General features: G+C 40.7%; 3 protein-coding genes across 4 annotated transcripts; all 3 read right to left on the bottom strand.

The window, feature by feature from the left end:
* Positions 1–963: 963 nt before the first annotated feature.
* On the bottom strand, positions 964–4,584 carry znf576.2 (zinc finger protein 576, tandem duplicate 2). Its single transcript, XM_026373354.1, has 5 exons — positions 4,495–4,584; positions 3,582–3,758; positions 3,369–3,484; positions 2,916–3,059; positions 964–2,744 (listed from the first exon to the last, which is right to left on the bottom strand). Exons 2-5 carry the CDS (start codon positions 3,721–3,723, stop codon positions 1,902–1,904), a joined length of 1,245 nt encoding a protein of 414 aa, XP_026229139.1. The 5' UTR covers positions 3,724–3,758; positions 4,495–4,584; the 3' UTR covers positions 964–1,901.
* Positions 4,585–5,390: 806 nt separating this feature from the next.
* LOC113170700 lies at positions 5,391–15,062 on the bottom strand. The gene is made up of 10 exons (XM_026372899.1): positions 15,025–15,062; positions 13,896–14,430; positions 12,646–13,158; positions 8,768–12,444; positions 8,412–8,676; positions 8,031–8,228; positions 7,851–7,943; positions 7,576–7,759; positions 7,186–7,378; positions 5,391–7,088 (listed from the first exon to the last, which is right to left on the bottom strand). The coding sequence occupies exons 2-10, from the start codon at positions 14,383–14,385 to the stop codon at positions 5,802–5,804; spliced, it is 6,900 nt and encodes a 2,299-aa protein (XP_026228684.1). The 5' UTR covers positions 14,386–14,430; positions 15,025–15,062; the 3' UTR covers positions 5,391–5,801.
* A 1,393-nt stretch (positions 15,063–16,455) lies between these two features.
* Positions 16,456–25,888, bottom strand: si:ch211-261d7.6 (zinc finger protein 91). Of its 2 annotated transcripts, XM_026371218.1 has the most exons (3): positions 25,540–25,888; positions 22,648–24,216; positions 16,456–18,032 (listed from the first exon to the last, which is right to left on the bottom strand). In XM_026371218.1, the coding sequence occupies exons 1-3, from the start codon at positions 25,622–25,624 to the stop codon at positions 16,801–16,803; spliced, it is 2,886 nt and encodes a 961-aa protein (XP_026227003.1). In that variant the 5' UTR covers positions 25,625–25,888; the 3' UTR covers positions 16,456–16,800. The 2 variants fall into 2 exon arrangements, with proteins under 2 accessions (XP_026227003.1, XP_026227002.1); XM_026371217.1 differs by lacking the exon at positions 16,456–18,032 and having other exon boundaries at positions 18,785–24,216.
* Positions 25,889–26,265: the final 377 nt, after the last annotated feature.

Raw genomic sequence — 26,265 nt, 5'->3', positions numbered from 1 at the left:
TGCAGTACCTCTCAAGCTCCATCAGCTCCGTCCATCGTCATATTCAGATCTCTCCAGAGATGTTCAATCGGGTTCAAGTCTGGGCTCTGGCTGGGCCACTCGAGGACATTTACAGAGATGTCCCGTAGCCACTGCTTTGTTATCTTTGTTGTGTGCTTAGGGTCGTATTCCTGTTGAAAGATGAACCACCACCCAAGTCTGAGGTGCCGAGTGGTGCCTGGTTTCCTCCAGACATGACACACGGCATTCAGGCCAAAGAGTTCAATCTTTGTTTTATCAGACCAGAGAATCTTGTTTCTCATGGTTTGGAGGCCATTGTGCTCATTGGGAACTTCAATGCTGCAGAATTTTTCCTGTGCCTCAATACAATCCAGTCTTGAAGGTCTGCAGACAGTTCTTTGGCGTTAATGGCTTGGTTTGTGCTCTGATATGCACTGTTAACTGTGGGGCCTTATATAGACAGGTGTATTTCTTTCCAAATCAATTCCAATGAACTGATTTTCCCACAGGTGGACTCCAAACAAGTTGTCGGAAAATTCTCAAAGATGATCAGTGGAAACAGAATGTACCGGAGTTGAAGTTAGAGTGTCGTGGCAAAGACTGTGAATATTTAAGTATGTAATTTTTGTCTTCTTTTTAATACATTTACAAAGATTTCAAACTTTTTTTACTTTGAATTTGTGGGTGATCTATGTGAAAAATATTGAATTTAATACATTTTGGAATAAGGCTGTAACACAAAATGTGGAGAAAGGTAAGCACTGAATACTTTCTGGATGCACTGTATATTATTTAGAACTTCTCATTGTGCAACAAGCTAACATCTGAATTATTTCAGCTAAAACTGAAGGACTGGTAACTTTTAAAGGCCTTTTAAAACCACGTAATTCACACACAAAATACCATATTCAGGTTGTGTGCCTGATTGTTAAGTGAGAACAAAGCAACAAAAAAACAAGTTACTTCTTCGGCAGCCTCCTAGGGATAGCATGTTTTATTACATTTTTGCAGTGTCCAGACACATTGCAATTCGGAAAGAAACAATCCAATCAGTGAATAAACACATGATATACACAGTTCCTTATGGGGCTCTTATGCATTAAAGAGCCATGAGTTCCATTTAAGACATGTCTAAGACATGGAATATTATTCTAATACGTGAAAAAATAAAGGAGTAAACTTTACCATATGACAAATCATGATTATAGTGGATCATTACTGCCCACCTGCCAAACACTCCACATTGAATCTGGAGCGATACATTTTTAGCAGAGCTTAATTATGTTATTTTAAAAGTCTTCCTCAATGATACTTAATTTAGAAAGGAACATAATCAAAGTATTAAGTGTAAAAAAATGCACAATATGAACCAGAAGCTGTACATAACATTTCTTTTGACAAACTGTCTACACATTCAAACGTAGTATCTCTACTAGGCATCTAATTTGCTTCAAAATATGTACTTACCCAATCTGATTTAAAAAAAACAAAAGGAAATAACAAAAAATGTTTACCACAGTGTGTTGAGCAACTCAAGACACCAAGTCATAAATTCACACCACACGCATTTCAGGCTTAAAAAACTGAAACTAAATATTTAAAAAGTTAATCAAAATGTTTTGTTTGTACAAATAACCTTTTGTTTTGTGACAAAGCTGTTTTAGATGAATTTCACAACATTTGGTTAGTGAATTTAGGAGATGTGTCGGTCCAAAATTTCCACAGCTTATAATCAAACTTTAAATCCATAATATGTTAAAATACCATTCTCAAAACCATTACAAACTCATCTCAAACTATCATCTGGAGGATCAGATCTCCAGTAAAAAAAAAAAAAAAAGACAATTCCTGACTAAAATCTTCAAAAACCATTCACTGTTTGTAATGTCCCCGTGTCTAAATTATCTCTTTGAACTAGGGTTTTCAGGCTTTTCCTCCGGGTGGCTTTTCTGGTGAGCTTTCAAGGTGCGCTCGCGGCCAAAGCTCTTCCCGCAGGTTGAACATGCGAAGCGCCCAACAGCGTGAGCCCGTGACATGTGGGCGTCCAGCTGCTCAGGACGGGCAAAGCTCTCTTCACATTCGTCACAGGGATGGGCTTTACGCGGGGCATGTTTCTCCTTCTTATGAGCACGGAGCTGAATCAAGCTGGGGAACGCGAGGTCACATTCAGGACATGGGTGTTGACGGCCCTGGGTAGGGTCTGCTGCTTTGGGTTTCTTCTCCTTTGCTGAAGCTTGGCTGTCCTCATCAGATGTCTTCTTATCTTCCATTTCTGATTTTGCTGCTGCTTTAGAAGGACGGCCTCGCTTTGCTCCACCTGCTTTTCCTTTTTCCTCCACAGGGGTTGCTGCAGACTCTGTGCTGCTCACCTTTTCTGCCTCCTCAGATGCTTCTACCTCATCCTTCTTTTTCCGCTTTCCCTTTTTTTCAGTACCTGCTGGATCTTCAGTTTTGGAAGGCCGCCCACGTTTTTTGACAGGTGGAGCACTGCCATTGCACTGCTGACCTTCAGGGTACTTCTCCTGGTGCACTACCAGCTCGGACTCTGTTTCAAAGCCTTGACCACACTTCTTACAGCGATGAGTTTTTGTTGGGTCCTCTGGCTGTTCTGCAGTCTCAACATCTGGGCGGGGATGCTGGGCCAGGCGATGAGCACGCAGCAGTCCAGCACTCCGAAAGGTTTCGTTGCAATCTTTACATACGAGCTGTTTCTCTGGACACACCTGTCTTCTGTGGGATGTGAGCTGCAAGGGTGAGATATAAAAGTCAAACAAACATTAAGTAAAAACTAGAAGATCTATATTTAAAACTAGAAACATGGTTTGCTAGGGTTTTTAGCATATAACTTGCCTGTGTACTGCCATTGACAATTGTTTTCAAGCAACTGAAAAACAACCACACAATAACATACTCACTTCAGAGAATGTTTTAAAACTCTCCTTGCAGTGAATACATTTGAAGGGCTTGTCGTCCTTGCTGTGTGTTGGCTGATGCTGTGTCAGTTCCTCAGATGACAGAAATGTGCGGTCACACACGTAGCATGTGAACAATGTGTTTCCCTGTGAAGAAACAAAAAAAAGGAGTCAAACAATTAATGGAGAAGCTTAAGAGCTTGTCTTTGTTCATTGACAACACACAAACAATATATGATATGTATATGGTGTATGTAAAATCACAAATTTTCATGAAATAACCCAACGTTGAGTTTCCCCGGTTTTACAAACTGGTTAATCAAACACAATTATATGAACATTGCAAGTTATTTGGCTTCTTCGACCCTTAAAGTTGTTGCAACTGTATGGCGATTCAATTAACTTTAAAGAGGGGAAAAGATAGTGAATGGCATTAACCGATACTGTGAAGCTTACCTGCTGAAGCTGCTGCTTGTACTCTTCTCGGTGGCTCTTCTTCATGTGCCTTTCCTTGGCTTTGGCACTGCAGAACGTAATGAAGCACTGGAAGCACTGCAGATTTTCATGCTGGTCTGTAAGAACAGGAGAGGATGAGATGGCTCACATAAAGGCAGGGTTTATAGTTCAACTGTTTTCAGTAAACCGTATAAAGGTTGTGACCGATCTTACAGGACTGAACATGGGGTGGAGGTCCATTCAAAGTAATGGGTTTGCGTGGTTCCGCTGGCTTTTCAGGAGGCTTCTCTGGAGGCGGGTCTGGCAATCCCCGTCCCATCACTATGTCCTCTATATTCAAAATCTCCGAATCCATCCTGGTTGATCTCAACAGGCGCAACAGTTTTCTTCCTGGATTTAATTAAAGTCAAGACAGAAGATATGACAAAATGACAGAAAGTTACCCATCACGTGGAAATAACAAGAGTTTGGCTTTACAGCGGGAACACTGTCATTAACGTTACCCGACGGTATCGACTATTGCATTAATATTTAGATTGATGTTTTATATATACGAATACGTTGTCGGTTTGGTTCAACAAAAAAGTAACTCTACAGCAATGTTTTGCAGAATTCACCACGCATCCAGCTTTACGGTTGTTAAACTATTCCCCCACGGGAGTCGCTCAAGTTTCGGCTCATCTTGGCTAACGTTAGCGTTACTGCCTTTAAGGCCGCAAGCTAAGCTAGCTAGCTAGCTGCATTCAAGCTTACGAGCATTCTGGTTTAAATTAGATGGTTAAAGTGTTTCAGTGTGCCTAGCTGTTAAACGCGGGCCCTGTATGCGACAGATAACAGCTTTGGTTTAATGCCTGCGCACGTAGCTAACAGGAATTGTAGAGTAACAGGCTAATGAGCTATCGAGCGGGCTAGCTTGCTAGTGGTTAGCTCGTTAGCGCTAACAACACTGGCTGCCATTCAAAGAGGATCGAAGACTTTTTCTGACTATACACACATACAAGTTTTAAACCATTGTTTGGCCCGTGTCTGTATTTGCCACAGTTACATCGTGGACGTCTATTCACACATAGTTGTCTCAAACCTTTCTAAAATAACAAATGTAAAGCTGAGTAGACGTTTACGTTACCTCTAACGTTAACCGCTCTTTGAAGGTTTTGACTGAGAGAGTTGACCCCAGAGAAGTACAACGCATAGATCGGACACTTCCTGGTAGCGTTAGGTACAACTAAGATGGCTGCCGAGGAGCCTGCGATACTATTTTATAAAACGACAACTCTTCACACATCTGTTCAAAAATAAAATGTAAATCAGCCATGTTGATCTGTCGCTGAAACAAATCGGCACTTTGCATTGTAGTCCGCTGCAGGAAGAAACCTACGCTTGGCTTTCATAGAAGCGTATGAATACACCGGTTGCACAGCGTTGGAATTAACAACAGATTATATCTTCAAAATGGTAATACACCTTTTAAAATACTAATCTAATAAAATATGTTAAAATACACAACATGCAGCAATACCTTTAAGAGCACGGATTTGACCCAACGTCCCGATCTATTCACTCCGATTCTATGCTGCATCTGTCACGTGACCTAAAGTACTTGGTGTAATTTTCATTCACTGTACTCGGATTGTTTATGCACAAATAAATATTACATATTATTATATGTAGAAATACTTTAGTAAAGCTAAAGGTACATTAGAGCCCACTGTACAAACGAAACTTCTTAACTCATTCCATACACATCTGGATAGCCTTGTGTTTGTCTCTGTAATTACTGTATATATGGGAATATGGTCATAGTGGGATGAATAAATCAAATCAATTGTGTCAATTTTGAAATGTACATAAAATTAACAATGGCTGCATTTCATTTAAATGCTGTAATGTAAGGGTTTTTTTATGGTGCATGCACACTGGGACGCTGTCATGGAATAATGGGCTCTTTAATAAAACAGAACCATCTTAATGCCAATACCGGAGATCATTAAAAAAAACATAATTAAATGTATTTCATGGGTGTCTTTTATTGTTTTCTGAAATTCAAATAAGTTAAGTTTAATTTCGTAAAACCAAAAGGAAGCTCATCACGGTATGTAAAGTTAAATAAATAGTAAAAAAACAGCATGGTAGCTGCAATGTTAAAACCATAGTTTCCACATCTTTTGCAACACACTGAATGGCTATGAATATATTTTGAATGAATATATATTTTTACATTTCTTTCCTCAATGACATACTAAGCCACATCACAAAGAATTATTATTTTTTTTATACTGCATCAAAAAAGTCCTACCAAAGAATGACACAGCCAATGAAAGGCACCATGGATGGGCTGTCGGAGCAGAGGAGATAATACTATTTTTGATTATTTGGGTTTGTTTACACCAAGAACACAGATACATGCTAAATCAGAAAGTAATCTGATAAAGATTACCCTTTTCCCAAATTCTCTTGATTATGGAAATTCAAAAAGCAGTTGTGGTTGCGTGAGATACAAAGAAAGACACAGCACTTAAGGCATAGCACTCGAGATGTTCTCTGACAGTCCCCAAAACGACACCTACCCCCCTCTCCCTCTGCAAGCTGCTCTGGCCAGTGGCCTGAACCATCGTACCGCGTAGCTGCATCTGGCAGAGGACATTCCTCTACCAGAGTGGGACTGGGGGTTTCATTTGTTGTATGCGTCTCTGTAGGGGGATGAGGAGGAACCGAGTCCTGGGTGTCTGAACCGCTGGAGAGAATCAAAGCCTTGGACACCTCCAATCTAAAGGTCATGAGAGTCAAAGGTGCAGACGCTGCCCTGTGTTCCTCTCGGTACAGGAGCCAGGAGTTGACCAAAGCCAGATCTGTTAGGTACCACAGCACCGCTTGAGGCCAGCAGGCTGGTGCTGATGCAGTGAGGGGAATAGAGTAAAGATTTAGCAAATCTCTGTTGAGACGAGCCAACATTTGGGCCTTCTCAAAGTTGTCAATGAGAGAGCTCATGTTCCTCTGGCCATTTCCTGCAGTGGAAAGTATGAATCCACAGTGTGACCTACGTAACATCAGCTTCCCATCTGAGCTCACAAACTCATCCCCAATCTGTCCTCGTGCTCCTCCCACCCTGCCTGCACCATGAACACCAGCAACTAATAGACGTTCTAGCATTGCAGGGGTGGAGAGTTCCTGTTTGCAAAGAAACACCATGCTACCTTTTGGGGCCATTTTTTCTACAGCATCTTCTTTGTCTGAGCGATCCAATTTGAGATCCACGTGTAAGAGGAAGCCGCCAAATCCAATTAATGTAGTGCAGTAGAGAGATGGCTTGTTACTGCACACCTTCCCAGTCAAAGGAAGTGGATATTGGTCGACTGCATAATCATCCTCTCTCTTCAGTGACTGGCACCCTGCTTTGAAACGGCACAGTAATGGCTGCACCTTCCACAGAGGATCTGTCTGTATTTTTGAACAGCTCAAGTCATTTGGTATGTCCCCTTGCCTCATCTCATCACTGTGCTGAGGAATTACACTTGCAGTGCTTAGTACCGTTTTACCTTGCTGCATATTTTGAAAGTCACTACTGTGTCTTCCTTCCCCAACATTACTGCTGGCCAGATCCTTTGCGGGTGAAGCAAGCTTCAACATGCGAGACAACTCAAGGAAACGAGAGAGGGGCATGGCCTCAGCAATCAAGGGCACTTTAGTCAAGTCCTCCCAGTAGAGCCTCAGACTGGGAAACTGTACAAACAGCAAGAAAACAAACATTGAATTGTTTTGCATCTCATTAAGTGAGCAAAAAAAGCATGTAAGAAATTAAGCAAACAGGAACACAAACCTTCAGAGTTCCCATTGCAATGTGGATCCCAACGAACTGTGCAACCTCTCTGGCTGTGACAGAGTTAGTAATGTTGGAAAGTTTATTTGTGCAATTTGCAATTTCTACCCAGCTCTCCCAACCAAAATATTTGGAGAAATAGTCAATGGGCTCTCTAGTCCTGCCATGGAGTTGGCTGGTTGAAGTTGGCAAACTAAGGGAAATAAAGAAACATTATGAGCAAATGAGTGAGCACCACATACTGGAGAAAAACAATTAACATGATTTTAATCATTGGTTTTTTAAGAAAAGTTGCAGCCTGACAACAATTTCAATAAAATACTTGAAAAAAGGAAAATGAAGCATTCAATGTTGAATGTTTTATTAGTGTTCTATGAAGGTTTACTTTACTTTTGTAACGACTGGTCCAGCTGTTGCGTGCTGATGGTTTGGTTCTTGTAGAAACACGCCATTACTTCTGCCTCTGAGTCAACATGAGGATCAGACAGTTCAAAACCACCCATGTCCTCTTCATCAGAACTCTGCAGGAGAAAGTCCCTGAGGTCTGGTGGGTGGAGCTGCTCAGCATCTGACTCTGCTGAAAGATGAGTTGTTTTAAAGAGTGACCTAACAGCTAAGAGGTGTCAATGAATTGTTCTATTTACTGGTCAAAATAGAAAACAAACCTTGTACGTCTGTAAAGTCACAGACCCCTGGTTCTGACAACAGCGCCCTCACTCTTGATTCCTGGTAGTCTTGCTTGGCATGGCTTTCTTCATCTGTTGTTAACATATTTATCATTAAAATAGAGGTTCACAAAACATGTTGCAGCACTGAGAACATGACTATAAAAAGCAAAAACTCACGTAAAGAACTATCTACTGTTTGATGTTCTGTCTGATGGGCATCGCTGGACCCCTCCGGGTTTAAACTCCCCCTGCTGGTCTGAACAGCTCCCAGTACAACCTCCCTCTCCTCCTCCTTCACTGGGTAGAAGATACACTGGTTGGTGTTGAACTCAGGGGTGATGCAACCGTCCCTAGTTGTCTCCGCACTCTCCATAACTGAAAATGCAAAAACATAATCCGTACATCTGTGAAAAGACTGCACATGGTGAAATTGTTACCACATAAGCTTATTTATTAAGTCATAATCAAATATATCAAAGAAATAACGACTTGAATTCCATTATTATTATATAAATATGCTTATTTGATTTCTTTTTTGTACAGGTTGACACCACTTACATGGAGTGGTGCTGTTTTCATTGTTCACTGGCTCCACGTTCCATCTGATGTGTCTGGTACCGTGTGAGGCCTGGGTTTCATTCAGCAAGAGACTATTCTCCTCTTTCACCAGAACAGTCCTTATATCACGATGATGCTGCGGCTGCACACTTGCACTCTGTCTATTTTGACATGCGGGTGCCACTAGAGGTGAATCTGGGATATTTTCTTCTACTTTAATCTCTTGGCTCAAAGGGGCTTCATTCTCAGCTACGCTGTCCAAATCCTGGAATGAAAACAAATGTTGTAAGATTGCAATAACTGAATTTGTTATTTATTATAAATATAAGCCACGTTTTGGTCAATTAGCATTTTACCTGTCTTCCATTGGTCCTTGTGGTCATCACACAGGGCTCTTTGTCAGCTGCTGCACTTTGCCTAGAGGTGAGGAACTTCTCCAGTATGATGCCTGGGGACTGGTCAGTGTCCCTGTCGTGTTCCTCTCCTCCCTGCAGTCCTCTTTCATTCATGACTTCCTCAACACTAGTGGTAACAGACTCCAATTCAAACACGACTTGCTCTTCAGCCGACTCCTCTAATGTAGAGGGCATGGATAGCAAACATGCGGCAGGAGTGGCAGGTTTGGTAGCCTCTGCATCAGGACTGGTCTCTGGCTGTGAAGTATTTTTGCTGGTCTCACTTTCAGCATGAATTTCTGAATCAGAGGTGACAGGATGTTTTTCGTAAACTACCTGACATTCATCCTGCTCTTTTTCTGATTCTGTTTCTGTGACGGTATCTCCATCTAAAACTTGTTTTGATATTACACCCCTTTTTAGTTGACCTGTTCCTTGTCTCTTGCCCTGTGCAGCATTCCTTGTTACAGTCCCTTGAGGGGAAGGGACTGTAACAAGGAATGCTTCTTTTTTCCTCTGGACTAGCATTTGTTCCTCTTCTTCTTCCTTGATATCTATTTGATGTGTGGCGCATGACACCGTCTGCAAAGCCAGACTTTTTTCAGTTGTTTCATCAACTTGTCCAGGTACTTCAGGTGTTTCAGTGCTCCCACCCTCAGACTGACAGGCTTCCTTTGACTCATTTTGGGGAATACTTTCTTGAGGAGAAGTTGTATCCTCTCTTTCATTTTGTTCACCTACAGTGACTACATCAACCTCAAGAAGTAAATCCTCCTTTATATCTTCATCCGTGGTAGGCGGGACTTCAGATTCTGAGCTGAGATGCTTTGAGGTACCTTCTTCTTGCTTGGCTTCCTGTGATGCCCAATGCTCTCCTGTTTCCAAACTCTCTATCTGAGTAGAGGTGCTTAAAGCACAGTCAGATATGAAATTTGCAGAGACCTCATTATTTTTCAGTGCTTCAGAAGGTGGGTGAACTTCTGAAGAGGTATGAGATTGATCATTTGCCACCGATTTACTTCCACTCTTATCTCCAACGGTAGTCATGTCAAGATCTGGAGGAGGAACGGGTAAAGATGGAGATGGAATCAAAGCTGGAAAAGAAACAGTTCGCTCCTTGTCTTCTAATGCCATCTCTCCCATCTCTGGTTCAGTATCCCAGCCTGTAGCAGTACTCATCACCCCAACAGCCTTATCATGCTGTTTTGGAAAATGATAAAGGTCCAATCTGGACACGCCTTCAAAGATGTTCCCATTGGTGTAAGTGAGACCGGGACTCTCTACAATATGCACCATCGCTTTGTGCTTCTGTAAGGACGAGACTTCGCTAAATCTCTCCCCACAGTCCTTACACTCTAAGGCACGTTTGGAATGAGAAGTTATCACTCCTTCAGTTTCCACTTTCAGGGAGGATTTACGTTTTCTGGTCGCCTTGGGCTTGGTAGGTAGTGTCTCAGGTTGTTGATGGGAAACCTGTAGTGAAGACAACAGTGAAAGAGCTTTCTGGTTCTTTTTGGGCCTTCCACCTTTTTTCTTACCTTCTGCTGTTAAATTATTTGTAGACTCACTTATTGGGTGTTTATGGTCATGAGGGGAAGCCTCCTGTGTCTGGGCTGATGCCTTTGAAGGATCCAACTTATAAACTTTCAGCTGTGGCTGCTTGTGACCTTTGAGTAAAAGCAGGGACTCTTGCATTATGCACGGACCAGGTATGTCTGCTGAAACTGCACCCGCCTTAGAGTTCCCTTTCTCCTCTTTGGCCAGATTTTTCTTTCTCTTAACATCCTTTGCAGTCGTGGACGAATTTTTTCGCAATATTCTTGCTTTTTGTTTTTTCTTTTTAAATACAGGTGAAGCTACAGTTTTATGTTCACTTATGTGCGTCATATTCCCCCCAGCTTCTTCTTTTTGCTTTTTTATTTTATTTTTCCTTGTGTCTTCTTTCATATGTTGCATCTGTGGAACCTGGGTTAATGAAGATGATATTTTTTCCGCTGTAGATACCAATAGTCCCCCATTCTTATCCGTTTTCCCCTTTCTTCCCTTCTTCTGTGATGCTATGTTTTTCCGAGATATATTTGTTTTTATCTCCTCTCTCAGTGTTGGCTGATGCTGATGTGATGGCTTTTTCTGTTTTTTGTTTTTCTTCTCTTTGCTTTGTGGACCAAATTTAACAACTAGATGAGACTTTCTGGTTCTCTGGCGTTTAGCAGGTTTGGAATCAATGTGTAAATCATCTTTGTATAAAGATCCAACCAATTCTTGCATATATCCTTGAAAGAGAAATGCCCTGGCTGGCTTTCTTTTACGCACTTTTACCAGTTCTTGAGCTGACATTACATTTACTGGTATTTCTGAGATCTTTGACACCTCTTTGGTAGCGGCTTGTAATGGAATGTCTTCTTTTGCAGATGTGTTTTCTCCCTCAGACAGGTTCTCCACCTGCACACGAGTCCCTTTGCTATCTACCAGTAATGTCTCTAGTGACTCTTGTTCAGTCCTTTCCTGTATTACTTGTAGTGGTGCTCCATCAATCACACACTGGACCCGATCTAGACTTATAGTTTGAATCTGTGAATTAACCTCCTCTTTAGGATTAGTTTCAGATTCATTTGGAGTTTGTGTAAGTGCGTCCAGAGGAATAAATGGGCAAGAAGGAAGGTCCTGCTGTTCTGTTTGTAAAGGAGTTAATTCCAACTCAACTGTAGACATAAGTGGTGGGACTGACATGTTGGCCTCCTGCTCATGTATTACAGTCTGATCTGGAGTTTGTCCAGCAGTTTTCTCCAGTTCAGTGGTTGGTACTAGAGAGGAGGAAGGGATTTCATTTCGAGGTGCAGTTTGGGATTGTTCCAGCTCCAGAGTTGGTATCAAAGCAGGGGTAAGTTCTAATATGACTGTTGTCTCAAGGTCTTGTTTGAGGTCATCTACTTCATTTTGACAAACCATTTCATTTACAGGGTGAGACTGAATTACACTAAGCTCAGGCTGCTGAAGGATCTGATGCATCACCTCTCCCTCAGGTCTCTGTGTTTGTTCACTCTGAATGAGGGTGAGCTCTATATTTTCACCCGCAGTAATGTGGGAACCTAGTTCTGAAAACGAGGGGTTTTCCAACTGTCCATCTGGTGTAATGGGTTCCAGTATAATTGTTTGCTCCATTGAATCACATGGGTTGCTTGTAGACTCCATATCAGCTGTCTTTGATTTGGAGTGTTGCAGCCCTATGAGATTTATCTGTTGAGAACTGAGATTCAGATTCAGCGGTTCTGCCATTTGTGTTATCTGCTGCACTTCCAGTGGTGGGGCATGAGGTGGCACCTGCCCCAGTATAACAACTTGGTTCACTTTCTGCACATTGCCCAAAGATTCAATAAGTCTGCGAATCTGCTCCGTGTCAATATTGGCATCGACCTTCTGAAGTGGTCCATTGGGCTCCACCTGTAGTAGTGCTGGTTGGCAAATCGATATCGGAGTTATGATAGGTGTACTTTGTTTTACTTGCTGTCCAGCTGGGAGAGCATTGCTGGTTGCAGCATGCAGGGCGTTGTGCTTTGTTTTCATGTGATGAAGCCGTGTCTTCGTACTCTTAAAGGTGGCCTTGCATATGGAACAAGAATAATTCACTGAAGAAGCACCTAAAGGTAATAAAGAAAAAGAAATACATAACACAGTGTTTCCCTTCGGAAAATTATTGTAGAGCTCCAAATAACTACAGTACATGGTTTCAGGTGAGAGTCTACACCCATGCTTTTAGCTCTGTAATCCATGGAATAGGTGTTCAGATATTTCAGTCTGGACCAAAAATGACATATCTGTAAGATGCAAAGTTTTCTTACCATCATTTTTTTTCACTTGTGCTTTTGCTGTGCCGTCTTCCTTATTTCCTTCAGCTCCCTCTGGCAAGTGTGACACAATATGTTTCTGCAGAGCCTTGGACATGGTGAACCTCTTTCCACACTCCTTGCAAACATATGGCCTCTCTCCAGTGTGTGTGCGGCGGTGATACTTCAGCAATGTCAAAGTTTTACAGGGTTTACCACAGTCAGTGCAGGCATAACCATCCTGGCCAAAATGTATTTTTTTATGAAGAGTAAGCTCTGATGACTTGTTGAAGGCCTGACCACAGATTGGACACTTGAAAGGTTTCTTCTCTATGTGGGCTTTCTGGTGGGCCATGAGCTCTGTGGAGTTTGTGAAGTGGCGGTCACAAACGTAACAGGCGAATAGGGCATTCCTCAGTATGCACTGTTCATATTCCGCTGGATGGCTCGACTTCAGATGACGCTCTTTGCTTTTGTGGTCGCTGAAGATTATGTGGCACTCGATGCACTGCAGTGAGAGCTGAGATGCTAGACGGAAACAAGGCAAGAAAAAGGGAGAACGTTTATATGTGACAGACATTTATATTCATACAATTGAGAAGTATTCATTTAAAAAAAAGGAAAACATGTGGCTCTGGGGCAAATGCAGTTCAAACTGAAAAGAGAGGTTATGAAAAAGAAAGCCACTTTCATATGTTAAAAAACATTTGTCTGAGAAACAAATATGGAATTAGACCCCACCTATTTTGCAACTTTTTAGTTAATGCCACACATGCAAAGTCCAAATTGGAAAAAAACATCAGTACTGTCCTTTGTTGGGCAAATGGACACCTGCCAGACATATTCCTAATTTTAAAGCAGATACTAAGAATATTTCCCCTTTTATTTTGTATTTTTGTTATTTAGTAATCATTGGTGTGGGTGTTTTCTGCATCTGTTCTTTCAAATAGAAAGCAACTGTGATGAAGCAAAACAATTTCCCTGTGGGAATATTAAAGTGTTTTGAATCTTGAATATTAAATATGTGAGGTCAAAAAATATCAAATTGTTATGCTAAATTATATGTAAACAGATCATTTTCAAAAATTTGATTATTTATTCAAGCTGAAACAATAGACACTAACGTAGAAAGCTTAAAGTAGTCCTCAAACATAGAAATGTAGATTTCCAACTGTATCTGTTTACCATCTGACCCATCATGATGTCTTAGTTTGGCAGATAAAGGCAGATCATTGAACTCAATATGTAGAAGGTAAATTACTCACATGTGAGAGGAATCACAAGCGGTTTAGACATGTCCATCTTCAGAGGATCTACCATGGCCTTCTTTGAGGGAACATATTTCCTACCATCACGCACGCCTTTATCTTGTTTCTTCGCCTTTTGCACATCAGGCGCTGTATTTGTATTTGCGACAGATTCTGTGTGAGCACTTGGCTTTGAAGCAGAGTCTATCTCCATCCCCGCAGTGACTTCTGGTGGCTCGCTCTGTGACTCAACAGCCTCACTGTGCGTTTCTTGTGCTCCTAACACAGTTGCAGGTGTTTCTGTAACTGTGAAAATGGCCCCAGTCTCAGTTTCCTGCTGTGTGATAACTGTTTCAGCCTCACCAGGGGCTGCTGAATTATTCCTCGTTTCTTGTGCATCTGGTTTACTTTGTGCTGGCTGAGGCTCAGCCCCAGTGTTCGCTGGTTGCTCTGTGGTTGCTGTGGTCACTGGGTCTGGCCCACTGTTTTCCTGGGTAGGACTCTGCATGGTTCCTTGCTTCTTGGCTCCTCGAAAGCACTTGTTTATGCGTTTCTAGAAAAGCAGTTCCATCACAAAAACACACAATAATGTTTAATTACACATGCCAACTCATACAAACAAACTGTAAAATAAAAAAACTGTATGCAAGAAATGAGCAATTTATGCGTCATTCAAACGCACTGGATCGTTAAGATGTTTTATACGAGTTTATTTTTAAGAGCACAGAACAGCATCTTTGTTATGATGGCGACAGCTGGGAAAGCAGAGAATGAATGGGCTTAAAACATTTGTATTACAAAAGAAGACCGATGGCCAGTGAGGGCAGCTGATGGAGGCTGTGGAATAACCAAAATGTACCACTTAATCTAGCCTAAACAGAGTAATGTGCTGGACTTTTGACATGCTGATAACTGCCTCGAATAACCCCACCATAATATCCACTTATCCGATCAAATGCATTAATAATGTTAGCCCAGTTAGCCTAAATTCAATGATTTGCGGTCACTCCTGGAAGCAAATATTAGCATTTCCGACCCGCTACGGCCGCAAATCTGCTGAATACTGACTCACTTTCTACGTCCACCCGTTTACACACACGCCCAGAAATATGTGATTGCCGGAGGATGTAGAGATGAGGTTACCTACACGGACTTGTCCGCCCAAACATCTCCGCGTCGTTTCGCACAAAGCAAACACGGAGGTGCTGCAGACTTCGTGACGTCACGTCAGACAGACGGCGCGATAGGAATCATGGGAATCGTAGTTTTTTTTCTTTTACAACTATAATACCAGGCTCCACAGCTGTTTTCATGTCAATTAGTTTACTTCACTAACACCTTTACAGTATTGAAAATAAACATTCAAGTCTAAGTGCATTTAAAATAATACTTAAAATAATAAATACAATTAGAATACAGTAAATATAACTGGGAAAAAATGTAACGAATGTATTATTATATAGCCTATGATATTAAATGTATAAGAGGCATTTTCATTGCACATCTCATTGCAGCTAAATACAGAACTTCATACGCTGTGAGCAAAGGGCCACAAGACAAACTGAAAGGCTATTACATAACTAATTAAATGGGGTAGGAAAGAGATTTTCTTTTTAAAGTTATTTGAAAAATTGTACCTTTCTGTGTTTCAAACAGTTATGTGAGTCATTATTTAGTTTTAATTAAAATCTTTACCTGAAAGGTAACTAGTAATGTTTCAAGCTGTCATACAGTAAAGCACGAGTATTAAAGTTGTACAATAAAAGCAAAGCTGAAGATTTGATTTAAAATCCTTAATCAGCTTTCATAAAAGGTAAGAATGTGACATTTGGGATTTGATATGCTCCTTCACCTTTTAGTCTCAGCTAACTGTTCATTTATACTGAATAAGTCATGTTTTTGCCATTTTTATGAAAATGAAGAATTATGTCAGAAAAACATAAATTTATTAAACATAACAAAAAATGTGCCACAGCTAAAATTAAATAGTATATTATAGCTGCCTAAATAAGCTAAAAAATAACTGAATATTAATAATGTTAAATAAAACATGCCGCATAGGTCCTGTCAAAAATCACAGGAAGGAAACAGCCAGTTGGTGGCGCTATCGTAGCAGGTGTTGTTTGCACTTTAAAATTCTTCAGCAACCACGAGCACAATGGGCTGCACAGTATCAATTATTTATACCACTTGCTTCTTTAATAAGTTACTGAAATGTTGAATAAAGATTTTATTTATGTCATATTATTATAGACATAGACTGCATATATGTATATATACAGTGTATGGGCATGGCAATCAACCATGTATGCTCATATTGATAGAATTCATTATTTATGACACAGTAGTCTCTTAAATTGTCATAACTTTCATTGCATTAACTAAGACATTACAAACATTACATGACAGACTTCAATAAAATGTCAAACTTCAGATTGTGACAGACTACCACATAGGCTATAAGTGAAGAGCAATGACTTTTTAAATATGTTGCACCAGAACCATCCGCTTAAAGCAATCACAGAGATTTTCAGTCCAAAATATCTTCTTACCTTCACACAAGACAATCACAAAACAGTTTCTGTGTAACCTGTTTTATTTAGTTTAATGAGGTAGCTTTAATTCAGTTTTACATTTTCTCTCTTTTCCTGTTTTAGTTGATGATAATGTTCCGTAACAGATCATTTTCATCTTAGTTTATGTGTTGGAAATATGCATAAGAATGTGTTGGGAGTACGAGAGAAAAATTCTAACTTTACAGCGCAATATACATATAGTGATTTTTAGAAAGTAACTATTTCTGATCTCAAATCATTCACCTTTAACCACTAGTGAAAAAAAAACAAAAAACAAAAAAACATCAGCTGCAATGAGAGCGTCAGGGAAGGCACCAGGAGGTAAATACTTTTTTGAGGCTTCGTCACTAAATATCATCCTGTGGAAAAGGCAGCTCCCCGGTGGCGTGTTTTATATAATGCAAATGCAACTCTGCCACATCGTCGAAGCCCATATCACATTCAAAACACTCCCATTCCCAATACTTATGCTCTCTGTGCACATTTTCTTCCTGTGGTTCACTCTCGTCCAGCCCTTTTTGAGGCTGCACGCTTTGTGATTTCGACTCATCGTGGGGTTTTGAAAGCTTGATGCCATGCATGGGCTCTCCGCAATCAGACTCTTCAGAGTTAGCGTCATCCCCAAACTCAGCATCTTGACATGGACTTTGACTTTCACTTTTCTCCACACTTTCTTCATTTTCTGGCAGCTCGTCCATCTGTGTGTCCATTTCTGGCTCCTCTTTGACACTAGTCAGAACAAGCCTCTTTTTAATAATTTGCTTTTTTGCTCTGATGTTCTTAATCCCCAGAGACTTCCTGTTACACCCATAAAGATGCCTTTTTCTGTGCAAGATCAGATTTCCAAGATGGGAAAAGCCCCTCCCACACAGCGGGCAGTGGTAGGGCTTTGCGTGACTATGGGTGTTGTAGTGACACATGAGTCGGGCATACGATCTGAACGTTTTGCAACAAACGTCGCAGTTATGCTGCTTCAGACTATGCCCTTGAAGGTGTTTGTCTAGTGACACTTCATCTCTGAAGCCTTTAGCACAACTTAAACACCAAAATGGTTTCTGTTTGTGGATTTCAATGTGAATCATCCACGCCTTTATAGAAGTGAAATTTTTGTTGCACTGATCACATCTGGGAGGCTTCGTTTTAAATTCTTTGTGCGCCCTGTGAACTTGCAGGTGACCAAGTAGGCGTGTCCGCCTGACGAAGGTCATCCCACAGTCAGGACACTCATATTTATTTAAACTCTGGACACTCTGGCTTTTTTCTTTTGAGCTCAGGAGCTCAGCTTCGTGCAGTTGCTGATGTTTTCTGAATGAGACCAGGTATATGTAGACCTTCCCACAGATCAAGCAAGAATAAACCTTTCGGAATTTGTTCCCGACCGGTGCACTGATAATGCCATCACCTTGTATCAGTCCTGAATGGTTTGTTTGCAATGAACTGCTCACGTCACACTCGTCCATATCGTCTCTCATCTGTTCTTCTCCTTCTTCCAGTGCATGTTGGTGCAGATGAGTCTTGAACACCTCCCAGTGTGTAAACGTCAGTCCACAATCCTTACATTCAATGTTGCGCGGTTTGACTACAAAAGAAGACAAAAACAAATAAAAATGTGGACGTTTTAGAACAAATGTTGGCAGTTTATCGATGATATTTTGAATTTCATTATAAATACACAAATAAGCTGAACTAGCATGCAACATTTTGTCAATGATATTGGACAAACAATAACTCTCTCAGCTGTCATTTTGTTGTTTGGTAGGAAAGACAAACACATATTAAACACTCCACTTGTTGGTCTCTTCACTCACAAATAATCAGGACATCTTTACACATCTGCCATCAATCAATGCTTTCAGTATCACAGAACAGCAGATTCAATTACTCTCTTATTTGGGCCTTAATATTGTTCTCTAGGTTGGACTCTGCTAATCTTTACATCTAAGACACTGGAACAGGAGATTGATGGTTCAATCAATTATCAAATAGTTGTTCATGAACTCACTGTTGATCATCTGATATATTATTTCAACTATAATTAAAATGAAGTATCTTACAATACAAATACAAAAAATAAGATACAATAAAAAAAAAAAAGCATTGCTTTGTTTTGTTTTTTGAGGTGTATGCTGTATTTAATTTAAAACATTTCAAATTAACATGTTAAAATAATTATGTGTTTCTTAGTTGCTTTCTAATCAGTAGTTCTAGTTAATTTCAAACCAAAGTCTAAATTGCATAAATCCTCTTTTATACCCCAGTATCATCAATATTAGTGAAGGAAACCATAAACATAAACTAAACTGAGGTTGCATTAATCACATAACCCAATACTTCACGCAAAATTTGATCCATTTATTTTACATTTTATCAGAGAATGTTTTCTTTTTTGTTTCAGAAACATCAAGTTAAACAAGTAGTCAAAAGGATATAATGATCATCTGGGGGAAAAAAAAAATACTTTTATAAATTAATAGAGAGAAGCACAATACAAATACCTGTTCCACTACATAAGTGTCACAGTAAACTAAGGAGTATTCTACACGATCATGAACACTACTTTAATAGTAAAGTAATTAACAGCCTTTCTACAACATGGAAACACTAACACTGAAAAGTAAAGAACATGGGAGCTTATGAATCAATTAATGCAAACTGTATTGTACATCAGGTACAACTGCGTGATTGTAAAACTTGTTTTAAGGTAGCAGCCGGCTATGGAATGTTGGCATCAAGCGAAAATTTATCAATTGCCACAAACAGTGCACATTGTATGTCTTATATTATTTTTCGCTCTTATCTGAAATATGCAAACAGCATCTCACATTCAGCCAAACCCTGGGTATCGGAAACAACAGTAGCTATATCAGTATGTTTTTGTTGTGCAGAACAGTTTCAACAAGTGGTGTGTGAGCAGCTTCAGGGATTCAGGGAATCAAAAAACGTCATGAGGACAAACATGTACGTGCATAAATGTTTCTAAGCTTTTTCCTCTTTTTGATATATCTAAATATGAACTATCATAATCCAGTGAGCTCCAAAGAGATTAACATTGTTCTGCTGACATTCATTACAGGGGACAATACAGCTGGCTGCTTGAAACTATACACTTAAGAGCTGTCATCTGTCATTCTTTTACATTTGTACATATACTAGTCCAGTGTAAAGAAAAGCCTGAGAACAGAAAACTCAAATAATATAGAAGCAAACAGGAAATGGAAGTCTATATTTACCCTACGCAAAAGGTCTAAGAAAGCGTTTTCTAGCTGAACAAATTTGGCAACATAAAAAAAGAAAAGTCCACAATCTACAGTGCCTTCTTTTCAGTCCATTGCAGTTTGTTTAGTCTAATGCATTCACACCACGGGCATGTTCAATATAATGCTGGTGCAAATCAATTTCTTTACAAAAAGTAGTTCCACATTCAAGGCAAGTAAGGCCATTTGCATCTCCAGATACGGCAGCAGCAGCAGAAGCAGGTGCATCAGTCTGGCTTTTGTAATCACGAATACATTCCTGGTGATGATCAATAAGGTCCTGTATTTCATTGAAAGTTCTGGGACAAACAGAGCAATGGTACGAGTCATTGTTACAGTGCTGAATTTCATGTTTTTGTAATGCGGTTGCTGAAAGAAAGGCTTTGCCACAATGTTGGCACTTATGGTTACTTTGTGACTGGCTGTCTGTGCTGAGTCGCTTCTGCGTAGAAGAAGGAAAAGACGTTGGGATGTTGGGCTTTAGAGGTTTTGAAGTCATAGCAGCGCTGAGCCTATAGCGAACCTCATTTGGGAGACGACAGCGGACTTCATCATGCCAAGTGAGATGTTGCTGCAGATGATTCTCGGTCCAAAAGCCGTGACAGCACAGGGCACAGCAATATGGCCGACTCTTTGCCTTGGTCTTATGGGTTTCTAAATATTCCTCTGTCTGGAAAGCTTTACCACATTTATCGCACTTGAAGAGGCATTTGGCTGCGTTCTCCGACAAGCGGCTGAGTGGTGGCGACACATCGGCTGTGGCTTCAGGAGTTTGGACCTCCTGCTTTACCTCCAGACACACTTTCTTATGGTCAAGCAGAGCACCTGTACAGCTGCACAGTTTTCCACAGTCAAGGCAAGAGACAGATTTTACAGGTGTGAGGTCCAATTTGAATTTCTTCCTTCCTCTACCGACAGGGCTACTGTTCTTTTCAACATTATAAATACTTGCTGTGTTGTCTACAGCTGATGGATCTTCTGTCTTTCTGACTTCACTGTTTGAGGCAGTGTTCACTTTTTTTGTACTAAGAAGCACCTTATTTTTGCCTCTCATGTTCTTTGAGTGGGCCTGCCACTTGTGGGCACGCAGTCCTCTAGCTTTGGCAAAGGTCATAGAGCAGAGTGGACACTGATGAGCTTTCGGCTTCAGTGTCAATGGCATGGACTCACTTCCACTGAGATTGACATCAACCTGTTCTGTCACCCGCTCTACTGAGACAAGCTCGTCTCCCTGAGGATCTGCAGTCTCTAAAATTTTGCCATGCTCATTTTGATTGTGGGCACCTGGAATTGAACTTTGCACAAACGTCTTGCTACTTTCTGGACATGAAAACTCTACTGTGCTGTTGCTCTCTACACGTCTACTTGAATCAAGCTCTGGCTCACTTTTGCTTTGACAGTGAGGATTAATCATCTGGTGGCGTTGGAGAACACAATGGTTAAAAAACTGTTTGCCACACTTGTTGCACTGAAAAGGTCCATCCTCTGTTTTGTGGCCCACTGATTTCAAATCGTCATCTTTTAGCAAGGGCCGTGAAAATTTCTTTTCTTTGTGCCATCTTTTGTGGGAACCAAGGGCTGAGTTGGTCATGAATCGCCTCCCACATTCTGAGCAGTGAAATAGCCCTTTAACTGGCTCTTCCTGTTTAGGTTTCTTAAACATTACCGACATGGCCAACTTTGTTTTTGCTACAGATTTGTAACCCTCGGCATGAATTCTTTTATGGAAATTCAAAGCCCCGACTACTGAAAAGCTTCTGTCACACTTTTTGCATTTATATTTCAAATCAGTTGAACCTGGGTTTGAGTGATTTTTCAGCTTTAGCTCTCCACTGTCCATTTCAGTCTTTACTTCAGTGTTTAGAGTGCTCAGAGTTAAGTGCTCAGAGCTTTCCAGTGTACTGACAGCCATACTATTCTTGAGCGGTTTATCATCATTTCCTGAAGGTTCTGTGTGGAAATCAAACCCTTGAATGTCTCTTTTGATGCAATGTTTACGATGAGCCCTCAAAGAGGTTTTGTTGTTGAAATGAGCAAGGCATGTTGCGCACTGAAGATCTTCCACAGTGGCTGGATCTGCGACAGTGGCTCGTGGTGACGAAGAGTGCCCGGTCTCATACCCGTGGCTTTTCATATGAAACTGAAGCGCTTTGGCTCGTGAGAACAGCTTCCCACAGTCTGGACAGCTGTATGTGTTCTTTTTCAACTGCTCCACCTGATGCTGAAAAGACTTACTAGGTGGTGGGAGTAACTGCTCATTGTGCACCACCTGGTGTCTGAGGAGGCTCGAAAAAAGACGGAATGATCTGTTGCAGAGGTCACATTTGTGGTTCCCATTTTCATGTTTTCGCATGTGCAATGCCATAATGCCTTTGTGACGAAACTTTCTACCGCACACTGGACATGCAACCTTAACACTGGTGCGTGGACGTCCATTAAAAGAGTGCAACGATCCTACAACGCCTTTTCTTAGCCTTAAGTCTGCACACTCTGTCTGACTTTGCTTATGGTGGGAATAAGCTCCTAAAGACCAAAAACCCTTCCCACACTGTTCGCAATGATAGATCTTTGGGCCAAGAAGGGTTTTCTTTGGATTGTATTCTTTCTTAGTAATCAAAATGTTCTCACTGTTTTGTGCTTGGCAGTTTTTCATGTGGTTAAACAAGCTAGCTGCATGCAAATAGGACGTCATGCAACCTGGGCACTGAAATTGCTTTTGTTTGGGATGATGCAGCTGATGAGAGACTAATGCAGATAAACGTGAGAAGGATTTACCACACTCGCTGCATGTCAAATTGTTCTTCTCCAACCCTTCTGCTGGGTCTAACATATTGCTACTTGTGTTTTGATCCTTGTGTTTTTGTATGTGGCTGCAGTGTGCTGCATAGCTACAGGCTTCATAGCCACATGTGTCACATGTGTAAACTGCCACTGACTGACCTTGTGTCTGTTGTCTTCTCTTATGAACGCCATGCCACATTCTGTGAACGCGCAGTGATGAAGCACTAGAAAACCAACGGTAACACTCAGGACAATCAAATCTTTCCTCTGCTGCGTTATTCTCGGCTTCCCTTGCTATTGGTGCACACTGCTCATCAAAGTCAATTTGTACAATTTTCAAGTCCATCTCCGGTTTTGAAATAAGACCACTGGGGGACACTTCAGTGTCAGCGTTGTCTTGTACTTCTTGATCTGATTCACACAGTAGTTCAAGATCAGGATTCTGGTCCTGTATGGGTTCATCCTCAGATTCACTTGCACTGATCACCTGAACATTAAAGTCCCAAGGTTCGTAACTTTCCAAATCTTCATGTGTCTCATTAGCTTGAGACTCTTCTTCAGTAATACAGATAGGAAGCACATTCTCCAATTCCACTTTTTCCTCCAGCTGCTCAATCTCTTTTCTGTCACTGTCCAAGACTTTTTGTTGAGGTAGCAGAGAGGTACGTATCTGGGCTTTTTTCTCTGTTTCTTTGAAAACATCTGTATGATGAAGCTGATGGGAGTGAAGTGCTGAAGCTCTGGAGAACTTTAGCCCACAATCTTTACATTCAAATGCCTTCTTCTGTAGCTGACACACCTGATGAAGAAACGACTTTGCTGGGGTCTCTTCACTGTGCACTGTGCGCCGGTGCCTGTAGTAGAATGTTAGTGTCATAAATACTTTTCCACATTCCTCACATGGGAACCTTTTGGCAGAATCGTCTGAGTGATTAGAGTGCCATCGCTGATGGTTGAAAAGGGCGATATGGCCACTGAAAGACTTCTTACACTCACTGCAGTAAAAATCATTGCAGGTTTTCTTTGGTTTTTCTTTCAGTTCTTCTGGAGAGCATTGGGTATTGCGGCTAAATCGTTGGTGGGTTCTTAAGCGCATCAGAGCAGAAAAAGCTTTGCCACACGAACACTTAAAAAGGTTTTCAGGAGTTTCATCTGTCTGGTTCACACTGGGCTTTACATCAACAACTGGCTCCTCAGAATGAACTAAATCTCCAGAACTCCTGTTTCGTGGTTTTACTAACTTTTCCTCATGACAACGACGGTGTGCATCAAGAGCAGAAGCACGAGAGTAATTCCGCCCACAAGACTCACACTGAAATGACTTTTTTTTCAAATGTTCAAGGTCATGAAAAACTGACTTGGAGGCTTGTCTGTGTGAGCGCTGATGGTTGAGAAAATGTCCAATCACACCATAACATTTTCCACACTCTGGACATTCATAGGTGTGCTGCTTTGTTATCTGAGCATTCATCTGAATACCAGACTCCTTTTGCGAGGTTTCACCATGGTTCTTCTCCATGTGCAAGTGGAATTCACTCAGTTCAACAAACGAGAGTTTACACAAAGTGCAAAAAGGTGTTGTTTTGCTGTCCATTTCTGCATTATGTAAACCATCCAACTGATTATTTAAATACACGCTTTCTTGCGGTTGCTGATGGTGTTGCCCCGTGTAGACTGCTTTCTCTCTGAAGGCTTCTCCACAATCCTGACCGCAGAAAATCCCAACCCCTAGAAATAAAGAGGGGAAAATAGGAGGTCAAAGCCACTCCTGTTTTGAGAGAAAGAAAAAGAAGGAAAAAAAAAAACAACACAAAAACACAGGTACATAGCATGTTTATTTTAAAAGAAGCATAATAGATTACACTTTAGACAAACAAGACTTTTGAAATAAAATGATAAAAATAGATGATATAACAGTCATACTAAAACTTTGTTTTGACCTTATTACAAAGAGACTAAAGATCTTAAGCCAAATAGCCTTTGTGACATTAAATTATCCAGTTATTTAATCAAACTGATTCATACAGTCTTGGATTTTTCGAATAAGGAAATGTTACCAAAGCATCATATTGCGAGAGACTCTGGTGCTTCACAGTGTTGTGAAACAAAATCTGGCTTTAACAGTCACATTTATGCCTATTACAGCTGTTCCTACTGGTTCTTACTGTTGTGACTTCTATAGATGTTAAAGCTTTAGTCTTGACACATTAGGCATTATGTGCAGATAAAACAGTGAAAACCTCCCTGTTCCATGACTTCAGTGGGTTGACCTTTTTAATTACTAAAAAGTTAAACAAACTCCATTTGTAGCAACTATGACCAGTCAAATTTAAAGTCTTTAAAGTGATGTTGCAAGTAGTTACAAAAGCTCATCATGCTCTTACAAAGAACACACTCATGTTATGTACCATTACCAGCTTACTTCTACCTTATTAAAGCTATTTAATAATCAAACACTATCACTGGACATTTACTTGAAACCAAGCTATTACAATTCAAAATCGTATGTTAAAGGAGAAATTCACACAAAAGTGAAAGTCCTGAATGTTCCAGTCTGGATCAGGAACAATTTTTTAAGAAGTTAATGAAGCAAAACAGAAAATGACAGCAAAATACCTTGAAAAACATGGAAAGTGAATCTGCCACAGACCAGATTCAGGACATCATACATACACTCCCTGCAGCTGTTTCAAATGTTTACAATTGAATTTTCCTAAATGGTCTGTGGCTCATAAAATTACAACATTTCATCCCTGTGATGCCTTAAATTGGCCTGACTGAACTGCCCATATCCATATTGGTGAGGATAAAATTATTTCAGGACAGTCGCTGCGTTTGTTCAATGAATTAATAGATCAAGCATAAAGAGGAAATAGCGCAGATATGTAGCATCTTAGCAACTCAATATGTGTTTATGCTTAATTGTTGGGAAATGTAATCTACACACGCTATATTTTTCTGTTCCTCCTCTGAAGTTGTTATAGGAGGTCACAACGCCTGAAGAAAGCAGTGTTAGCGCTAATATTTAAGTGACAGCTACTGGATATTTACCGTGATCTGTGTGCTCAGCAGATGAATCGACGTTGTTTCCAGATGACTCGTCTCCATCGCGGGGTATGTTTTCAGCTCCGTCCATATTGGTGTGGCTGCTAGCTGGTGCTAGCTTACTCTAACCTTAACGTTAGCTAGTGCTCGGAAGCTTAACAGCGCCACTGTTTTTATTTCGCGTTTCGTACCAGTAACTTAAATTCAAACTGGAAGTGGATGCAAATAATCTATATGATCACCAATCTGTTACCCCTATGCAAAGAACGGTGTCTTGTTCTGGTTCATTATTAAAAGCGATGAAGAGGAGCACAGCTAACTGTGCTATGCTAAGGCTACACATACACCTGCGCTGTGTGGCTGCTTAGCGGAAGTGGATTCTTCTTCTTCTGTTTTGTTTCCTTCAAACAGCACAGCTGGGCTGCAGCGGAGCTTCAGATTTTTGTTAGCGCTGTAAAAGGGAGCTAGTGTCCTCACATCGACTCTACTCATGGTTAAAGAAGGTGAACTGAGCAGCTTTTAAGCAACAACTGTCATCTAGATTCCTAAATCAGCCTTTATGTGTATACTGATCCCAGCGGGACAATAAACATTGAGAGCATTAAATTCCCAGTTAGATTCTCATCCAAGATAGAACAACTTGGGTTATTTTGATAATAAAATACAGAATAAGATTTTACATTGTGCTTAATGTTTTTCTAAAACTGAAGACATTTCAAGTTAACACCACTG

Source organism: Anabas testudineus, chromosome 16 (genome assembly GCF_900324465.2).
Source record: "Anabas testudineus chromosome 16, fAnaTes1.2, whole genome shotgun sequence".
Lineage (NCBI taxonomy): Eukaryota > Metazoa > Chordata > Actinopteri > Anabantiformes > Anabantidae > Anabas > Anabas testudineus.
The sequence above is the reverse complement of the archived record's forward strand: the minus strand, read 5'-3'. Positions and strand labels throughout refer to the sequence as shown.

Bases quoted from the DNA above. Each gene is read 5' to 3' on its own strand.
- znf576.2 (XM_026373354.1), bottom strand. From the start codon at position 3,723: ATGGATTCGGAGATTTTGAATATAGAGGACATAGTGATGGGACGGGGA. The intron at 3,485-3,581 runs GTAAGATCGGTC...CTGTTCTTACAG, and splicing joins TCCACCCCATGTTCAGTCCT to ACCAGCATGAAAATCTGCAG. The intron at 2,745-2,915 runs GTGAGTATGTTA...TCACCCTTGCAG, and splicing joins GTTTTAAAACATTCTCTGAA to CTCACATCCCACAGAAGACA.
- LOC113170700 (XM_026372899.1), bottom strand. From the start codon at position 14,385: ATGCAGAGTCCTACCCAGGAAAACAGTGGGCCAGACCCAGTGACCACA. The intron at 12,445-12,645 runs GTAAGAAAACTT...TATTACCTTTAG, and splicing joins ACAAGTGAAAAAAAATGATG to GTGCTTCTTCAGTGAATTAT. The intron at 8,229-8,411 runs GTAAGTGGTGTC...TTGCATTTTCAG, and splicing joins TGAAAACAGCACCACTCCAT to TTATGGAGAGTGCGGAGACA.
- si:ch211-261d7.6 (XM_026371217.1), bottom strand. From the start codon at position 25,624: ATGGACGGAGCTGAAAACATACCCCGCGATGGAGACGAGTCATCTGGA. The intron at 24,217-25,539 runs GTAAATATCCAG...CTTTATTTCTAG, and splicing joins TGCTGAGCACACAGATCACG to GGGTTGGGATTTTCTGCGGT.